Source organism: Mastomys coucha, unplaced genomic scaffold, assembly GCF_008632895.1.
Source record: "Mastomys coucha isolate ucsf_1 unplaced genomic scaffold, UCSF_Mcou_1 pScaffold15, whole genome shotgun sequence".
NCBI lineage: Eukaryota > Metazoa > Chordata > Mammalia > Rodentia > Muridae > Mastomys > Mastomys coucha.
In genome coordinates this window covers 77,348,069-77,357,120 of record NW_022196897.1, presented here as the reverse complement: position 1 = coordinate 77,357,120, position 9,052 = coordinate 77,348,069, and the positions used below count along the sequence as shown (strand labels likewise).

General features: G+C 46.8%; 1 protein-coding gene across 2 annotated transcripts in view; it reads left to right on the top strand.

Moving 5' to 3' along the window:
• The window catches only part of CUNH11orf49 (chromosome unknown C11orf49 homolog), a 167,089-nt gene that overhangs the window by 157,435 nt on the left and 602 nt on the right, over positions 1-9,052 (top strand). The window contains exons 5-9 of one of the 2 annotated variants that reach the window (XM_031371003.1): positions 2,190-2,275; positions 3,957-4,152; positions 4,703-4,812; positions 7,204-7,267; positions 7,514-8,253. In XM_031371003.1, the coding sequence (XP_031226863.1) occupies positions 2,190-2,275; positions 3,957-4,152; positions 4,703-4,812; positions 7,204-7,267; positions 7,514-7,688 (631 nt within the window). In that variant the 3' untranslated portion in view covers positions 7,689-8,253. Of the gene's footprint in view, positions 1-2,189; positions 2,276-3,956; positions 4,153-4,702; positions 4,813-7,203; positions 7,268-7,513; positions 8,254-9,052 lie in introns of those variants that run through there. The other variant, XM_031371004.1, reaches the window with a different exon arrangement.

The window sequence follows — 9,052 nt, the reverse complement described above, 5'->3', positions numbered from 1 at the left end:
GTTTGTTTGCTTTTTCCCTTGGATATGAGAACTCCTGGGACTGGACCACAAACCAAAGAGTACACATGGGGGAACCCATGGCTTCAGCCGAATAAGTGGCAGAGGATGGCCTTGTTGGACATCAGTGGGAGAAGTGGCCCTTGGGCCTGAGAAGTGTAGGGAATGCCCCAGTGGAGGGAAATGCCAGGGTGGGAAGGTGTACGTGGGTGGGTGGGTGGATGGGGGAGCATCCTCATGAGGCAGAGGAGGGGGGACATAGGATAGGGGATTTCCCGAGGTGAGACCTGGAAAGGGGATAACATTTGAAATTTAAATAAAGAAAATTCCAGTAAAAGGGAAAAAAAAATTAAAAAAATGAGAACTCAACCTTTGAACTCTGGAGCTGCAGTTAGTCTCCTGGCGGTTGATGGAGGGACCTGAGCGCCCTCTTGTGGCCCTTGCAGCATTGCTGCTTCCCACTTTGACCTCAATTTTTTTTCCAGCGGGCTAGCACAGGGCAGCTTTCCTTCTCCCCAAGAGACAAAGAAACAGTTAAAGCTCTAAGGTATATATGGTAAAGAATACAGATTAGCCCTAGAGTCTAATTTATGTGCTAATGCTAGTGTTTCTATTGTATATTCGTTGTTTATTTTTAGAAAGGGTCTAAGTAGCTCTAGCTGTCTTGGAACTCTATGTAAATCAGGCTGGCGCTGGCTTTAAACTCACAGAGCTCTGTCTACCTGCCTCTGCCTCCCCAGCGCTGGGGTATAAGGCATGCACTTGACTTCTTTCTTCTTTAAAAAGAAATCGTGCGGCCTCATGGAAGCACACAGCCTTTGAAGTCATACAAACTCACAAGTTGACTCCTTTAGAATCAAAAACCCCTCATGTGCAAAAGGAAGTAACCAGTCCAAACTCTTTTTTTGTTGTTGTTGTTTTTTTTGGGGGGGGTTGGCGGTTTTTTTGTTTTTTGTTTTTTTCGAGACAGGGTTTCTCTGTGTTGCCCTGGCTGTCCTGGAACTCACTCTGTAGACCAGGCTGGCCTCAAACTCAGAAATCTGCCTGCCTCTGCCTCCCAAGAGCTGGGATTAAAGGCGTGCACCACCACCTCCTGGCCAGTCCAAACTCTTATGGTGCTATTGGTGAAATTTAATGAAGGTAGCTAAATGCTAGATGCAGTGCCCACTGTGGAGCAAGGTGCTCAGTGAATGGTACCTGCCACTACTATTGTTATTACAGCTACCTAGGACCCTCTTTCTGTCTTTGGGAATATATCTCAAATCCTGACCCTTTTGATTCAAGTAAGTAGAGATTTAGAAAAATAGCCCAAAGCAAAAGAAAATAGTTTAAAATTTAAAAACGAAAGATAAAGCCACAAGGGCCCTGTCAGAAACAGATTGGAGGCCCAGCTGCACTCCAGTAGAGGGGTTTGGCACTCTGCCTGGCACACGGCTGGAGCCCAGCAAGTGCTAACTTCCTTCTCTTCCTGTTCCCCTTCAGCTACATCCCTGAGCAGAGTACGGATTTGGCCTTAGTGTAATCTCTTTACCAACCAAGCAGTTTCTCCTGGAGTGTACTCAGTGGGGAGAGCAGAGGCAGGTACCTGCAGTGACTGTCACAGTTCCACTAGCTGATGTGCATTCTCTGGGTAGAATTGTTCCTCCCCACCTCCTGCTCCCAGTCTACCTTCTGTGTCCCAGAGTAGAGGTGCCTGTTGCTGGTCTGGCCATTTGGTAGCTTATTAAATCTCAGCACCACTTGCCAAGACCCCTTTAAACCTCTTGGCTGTTCTTTTTGCCTTTTCTGATCAGCAGTGTTTATTCGGAACTAAATGGTCTTCACTGCAGAATGAAAGGATTTACTGCTTTAAGTATATGAAAGGAAATCTTGGCTGCATTACAATTGCACCCTCTCTTTGCTGCCTCCACTCCACTCTGCCCATGCTCCATTGACTGGTGCCACCAAGACTGACCTGGGAGCCTGCCCTTGAACAGTGTGCTCAGTGCAGTTCAGTGACAGAGCTGGATTGGTGGGGATGAGGTAACTAGCGGAGGTCGATTTTGGGACCCTTTCCTCAAATAAGCTGCAGCCCTACGGGCGACTGGAGGCCTGGAAACAACTTGTTCCTGAATAATCTTTGTCTGTGTCAGTTTGATTTTCTCTCTCCTCCCAGGCACACACGTGTAACATGCGCTCTTTCTCTCCCCCAGGATTGTGCTCATGGATGATGCCATGGACTGCTTGATGTCTTTTTCAGATTTCCTTTTCGCCTTCCAGATCCAGTTTTATTATTCAGGTGAGAATGTTCCAGGCCCCATGTGGCTTTTGTTGGGGACCATGTCTCCCTTTCTCATCCTGTTGTCTTTTCCATCTGTGTGCCTGGCACACAGTTCCCATCCCCACTTCCTTTAGAGGTATGCTTCATCATGGCCCACTAACAGGATCTCTGATTTGCACTGCTAGTCACAAGATGCAATCTGCCAAGCCTGCTGAGGATACTGAAAAAACACACTGCTTCCAGTCAGCAGCAGAAAAAGATCCACTTAAGTGATGGCAGCAGTAAGGACACCAATAGCATTCACTCATTGAAACTTACTACCTCCCAACTGCGGCCCTGAGGACTTAGTGTGCTCACTTCTCCTAAGAGAGAAGCCTAGAGAGCTTAGAACCCACACCTGTGCTTTCAGCCACTGCCTTGGTCCTTGATCACCAGTGGCCTGTTTGTTTGGTTTTTTTGTTTTTTTTAACCATACTTATAGCTTTTAATAAACACACAGTAAACCAGACACAATGGTACATGATTGTAATCAAAGACACACACACACACACACACACACACACACACACACACACCACACACACAGATACACCACACACAGATACACACCACACACACACACACACACACACACACACACACACATATACACTCACTATCTCACTTCCATTCTGCTCCCCAATTCACACCAGTTGTACCTTTAAGCCCCTTCTGACTTAATGTAATAAAAACAGATGAATAAATATATGTGTATACCTCAAATGTGAGTGAGTACAAATTAAAAATTGTTACATCTATAAAGAAAGGCAAAAAGAAAGCTATCTTTGGAGCTGGGAGATCACCTTCTTGCTAACCAGTGCCACAGCCAACTTTGGCGGCACTCAGGTGCCACATTATGTTTACTTGATGGCAGTCCAAGGGCTTTTCAGGTGGTGACTAAACCTGGGCCCACACCACCTGCTCCTAGCAGCATCAGCATCTGTCTTATTTCTCTGAAGCTCTTAGACCTTCGGGAAAGAGCAGCCATGTTTGGGAGCATTCCCTACCTCTAACATACAGGGGTTAGGATGAGAACAGGCAATAAGTCATTGTTTACCAACAATAGCTTGTCTACAAAGCTTGGAAAACAAATTCAAATTCAAATGATTAATAAATTAGCATTTTGTAAGGTCCTTTCCTCTTCAATGATATTTTTTATTTTCTTTCAAAAGAGGCCCAGTTTGGGCAGTAACAAGAATACTTTCTGCAGCCTCCAGTACACTTTCATGAAGCAGATGGCCTCATGAAATGGGACTAACCAGTGAGAATGTACATGTGCTCACTTAAAAACAAAAACCTTATAGCATTTAACATGTACCAACATAGTATTAGGCACTGGGACAGGAGACATCAGCAGGTCATGACCCTTGCCATTGTTGAAGGATCTTACATTCCAGCAAGGAAAAAGACAAGCAAATAATTACATAGCAAACTTGTCTGATTGAGTAAGGTGCTCTGCAAGTATGCAGGGGGCCCTATCTAGTCTAGGAACTGTCCCAGGTGACAGCCCATGGGAGTGTCATGAGGGCAGTGGTCACTCCAGACATTTTGGCATCTACACTGAGGCTGGACAGACAGACTCAGAGAAGGGAAGATATGGTGAAGAAATGAAATACGACCTCCTTGCCTAAACTGTTTTTTCCTATTCCTATGGTGCCAGAATTCCTAGAGAGTGTAGCTGCCATCTATCAGGACTTGCTATCAGGGAAAAACCCCAATACAGTGATTGTCCCAACATCATCCAGTGCGCAACACCGCCAACGACCTGCCTTGGGTGATGCCAGTATGCTGGACGGAGTGGAAGCATCCCTGTTCTATCAGCGCCTGGAAAACCTGTGTGACAGGCACAAGTACAGGTGGGCATGGGCAGAGGCCCCACCTCAGTCCTGGAGATCAGGTTGCTGCTGAGAACAAGTCTCTAGCAGAATATTTTGATTGGTTCAGGGTTTCTATGTCCCCGGATGGTCATGATTTTAAAACATGCGTGCCCAAAGCAAGTAGCTCACTCACTTTCACCCAGGACAGACTAGCTGAAGTGACTGGCTTACTAAGGGAAGACTAGCTTTGGCTACTTGAAAAGGAAACACAGAAAGGGTAGGTCAAACTGTCCGGTAAGGTACAAAGGCCCCTGAGGGACATAGCCTCCAGGCAAGAAGCTAACAATAGCTGTGTCCTCTTCCCCACTCTTCTAGGTTCCCTGTAAAGGAGATAGTTATGGGGTGGGATGTGGCAGAGCACATGTTCCATCTCTAATTCCACCAACTAAACAGCAGTAAGCCTGCCAGCTCTCTGTGTCTGCAGTCTGGCCCTGCTCCTGCAGGGCCTCCCAGCTTTGAGTATCCTGCAGGTATGGATGAAAAGATAGCACTTAAGAGCTGAATCTGGCCTCTCCATTCTCCCTTTTAGCTGCCCACCACCAGCGCTTGTCAAAGAGATCCTGAGCAATGTCCAGAGACTGACTTTCTATGGATTCCTTGTGGCGCTCTCAAAGCATCATGGGATCAACCAAGCCCTGGGTAAGCAGAGCTCACTATGATCACTTGTACTCCTCCCAACAACACAGGTAACAGCTGGCCTGTCAGCATGGCCCTACAGGAGTAGGATGAGTCTCTGATTTCTCCAGCCTAGAAGCTGCAGTGCACATAATCTGCATATGCCTAGGAGGTCCCTCACATTCCCACGTGACTGATGGGACTGACAACCTTCTACCCTGCCCCAACACGAATGAGTTGCTGCTCTGTTCCCTGGCATAGGCCTGCCCAGCCCCTCCCTACAGAATCCCTGGTTCTGTCCTAGGGAGTGGCCTGCAGGTTGGGCAGACACAAAGCTATTTACCCAGTGACTCTGGAGATTATATATCAAAGCAACCTGGGTCCCATTTAGAAACAGGGCAAAGGTGTGTCTGGGAGGTGGTTTTTTCCCAGCTGCAGGGTGGGAGGAGAAATCTGATAAATCTGAAAAAAGTGGAGACTGGCCATTTTAATACCTATCATTTTTATTCTCACTGGCTGGTCTCTTCCACCCACTGCACTCCACCCAAATACATAACCACTCCTCTTCCAGTTAGGGACCAGCAAGCCACTCTTGCTCTGAAGGTTTGTTGATTTTTGTTGTTTTGAGGCAAGGTCTCATTGTATATATAGCTCTGTGTAGCCTGGAATGTACTAGGTAGACCAGGCTGGCCTGGCATTGAGAGATCTACCTTCCTCTGCCTCCAAATGAGTGCTGGGGTTAAAGGTGTGTAAGTTTTCAACACTTACTATTTATGTCTTTGCTCAGGAGACTCTCCTTGTGATTAGATCCAGGTTCCTGAGTCTCAGACACAAAGCATTCCTCCCCTCTGTGCCAGTTTAGGGAATGGCATCAAGGGAAGGGCAGTTAACTAACATCTGCTAAATGCCTAACACAGTTGGCCAGAAGCTGTACTGGAACCTTCATGCTTATTTCTATACACACACATCTCCCAGAGTTCTAGAGGAGATGGACGAGCTAAGTAATCAGTCAGAAGCCTGGTTACTCTGAGTCAGAGACCTGCCCAACTAAGTTAGATTCATAACCAAGATTGCTGGACTAGGGCTAGAGAGCAGGCCAACTGGGAATCAGATTCAAGAGCCAGTGGGGACTCGATAGCTGTTCTTTGACAATCCAAGGAACTGACCACTTCTCTACCAGTGACTTCTGCAAGCAGGAAAAAAGGCTACTAGCAATGATCACAGCCCAAGTTAACCGTATCCCCTCTGTTCAGGCAGTGCTGGTGCACACCTTCAATGCCAGCACTCAGGAGATAGAGGCAGAGGAAGGCAGATCTCTATAAATCTCTGTGAGGCCAGCCTGGTCTACAGAGTTCCAGGATAGCCAAGAATACTGTTTCAACAACAAGAAGGAAGGAAGGAAAGAAGAAAGGAAGCAAGGAAGGAAGACAGAAAAGAACCTTCTGAGGGGAATAAAAAGGAGCTTTGTGCAATGTTTCCTACATACTGATTGATGGCTAATGTGTAGAATAAGCAGTGACAGAAGACAGCATAGCATGTTTTAAAAATGGGAACCTGGAAATACCCTGGTTCAGTTTGTGGAAGACTGGGGTATCCTTGAAACACCCTACAAAATCATAAGATCAACCACATGATGCCTCTTAGAAGAGTCAGTGCTGGACACTTTTGAGTCTTTCTGAAGCCCAGCTCCACTGACTGTCCAGTCTAGGGACTAAACTACCATTAAGCCTGTTCTTTCAACAATTTACTGGTGACAATCTTCCTCTCTGCAAATTCCAATCCCTCAAAGAAATTTAAATTGTATTTATCCCCAGCTACCAACAAAAAAAGAAAAAAAATTAAAGAATTAATCTGAAAAAGAGCAAAACAAAGAAAATTTAAGTGGGGAAGCACTCAAGATTCTTCATACACTTCCCAATACTATCAGGAAACTATGCCCTCATGGCTAAGGAAACCAATCTAGACAGATGTTAGTGTAAGACCTCAGGATGGGACTGCTTTCCTTCCCACCAGAAGCTGCAATTTTAACATGTCTCCACATACCCCTGACTTGGGGACATACAATTAGCTATTTTCTACCCCTGCAGTTAGCTTAGGTCATTGTCATCCAACTCAGCACTGGGAGCCTCAAGAACTAGACAGCAAGTGCTGGTCACAAACCATCTCCAAACTTGGAAGGGGACTAATCACCTGTTTGTAGATAATCTCCTTAGCTGTCATTCTTCTCTCAAATGAGGAAGGGAAAATAGTGAGACTACATTTATAAAGTGGTACTCAAGACTTCTTGTTCTACATAAACTAACTTTCCCTGGTCAACCAGTTGTCAGACATGAAGGCAAAGAGCAAAGTATCTGCTGCCTGATTGAAGGGCCCTCATGTTGTTTTATGACTTCACCCCAAATCCCTGTCTTCTAGGAGCTTTGCCTGACAAAGGAGACCTGATGCATGACCCAGCCATGGATGAAGAGCTGGAACGGCTGTAAGTGTCAAGTGGGAAGATGCTGCCCTCTTGTGGAAGCCAAATCTGTCAGATGTGGCTGTGCCCCACTGTAGGCAACAACTGTTTTTAACACCCCATAATGGTCAGGGAAAGGCTTGGGGTCAGGAGAGAAGAGAGGTACCATAAGTCCTTGGGGCTCTGCCCAAGTCTAAGAGTAAGTGTAGAGGTCCTGATCTCTGAATAGGAGACTCACCACATCACCCTCTGGGCTTCTTTCCTCCTCAGGCTGGTCCAGGTCCCAGGCCTGGTCAACTCCATCACTGCCACTACTGAGGCCAGCAGCTTGCCTTCCCGAACCCCTCCCCGGGTTGGTTCCCCATGGAAACCCCTCCATCGCTCCCGCAAACTGGATGCAGAGAGCGATGGCTCCACTGAAGAGACAGATGAGTCTGAGACTTGAATCTCAAGGGTCCCATCTGTGGCTTGTACCTTGTTCCCACCCTGCTTTTGCTGCCCTCACCAGACTTCTCCAGCATCACTGTGCCACCCTCTGCTGGGGTGAAGGGTGAACAACCACCCTAGTAAGACCAGCCCAGTTCAATGATCCTCAAAATCCCCTAACTCAAGCTCTCATCAACCCACTGGGCCCTAAGCTGACATACTGTCCCAAGGCCAGTTCATCACAGAGAAGGGTATTGGCTTTAAGTCTTCTGTTGGCAGAGCTGCTTATGCTTTAAGTACAGTGTCGTCTTAGCCACCCCATGATCCTACTAGTAAGGGTAATTTTTCACAGCAGCTCTTATACGGGAAACATGAATTAGTAATGCAGGGTCTTCATGGTGGAGGGTGATTCCTGAGAGCATGTGCTGGGAAGACATCAACTGGCCTTCTGCTGGAGAGATCAGCCACTAGCTGGAATAAAAGGGAGGATGGGCAAGAAAGAATTTCACTTTCAAAAATCTGCTTCAAGTTTGTATCAAATAGTCAAATCTGTGAAATGAATAAAAGTCCCTTGTGTCTGGTAAGCAATGAGTCTAAAGCCAGTAGGCTCCTGGGAGGGAAGGGAAAAGTGTAACTTGGGTGCTTTTCTGACTGGATGGGAGGCAGAATGAGGGGCCATTCCAGGATGGAGACCTGCCTCAACTGACAGAGGACCTGGCCTCCTACAGATGAGACAGCCATTCAAAGCAGGTGTTCTGAATATGGCCTGAGTGTTCAGTCAGGTTTCTCCACCTATGAGACCCTGGCCACAAGAACTAGATAGAGCTGCACAGCCTTTTCCAGAGTTCCACTAGATGTTTGTGAAGACCAGTCCCCAGGTTAGGGCAGTGGTGCACATCTGCATAAAGCAGGCCTAAGGTTTTGGAGCAGAGACTGGAAAAGGTCTGAGGTTAGCCTCATCTTTCTTGAATAAGGTAGATCTCCCCAAAATAAAATTCACCAAGGAGTCATGGCAGAACAGGCTGCCTGCTCCAAGTAAGGCCGATGTTACCACTTACTGGACACATACTTTTCCTGCATTCTTCCCTGCCAATAGATTGCAAGTGGCTTCTAAAACCCCTTTGGTACCAAGCCTCCCTACAGGCATCTGAGTGAGCCCTCAAAAGTTCCTCAAATTCTGGTGTGTACCAGAACCACAGAGAAGCTTGTAACAGTGCCAGTTACCAAGCTGGGGTCCTACTATCCCAAGTTGGGGTTGGAAACAGAAATCAGATTTCAAACACCCCAGATGATTCCAAGGTACTAGAAAGCACTTGGAACTCGGCTCCCTGTGCCTGCCTTTCTAACCTTCCATTTCCCAGAGTGGCCCTGTAAGGAAAGGGT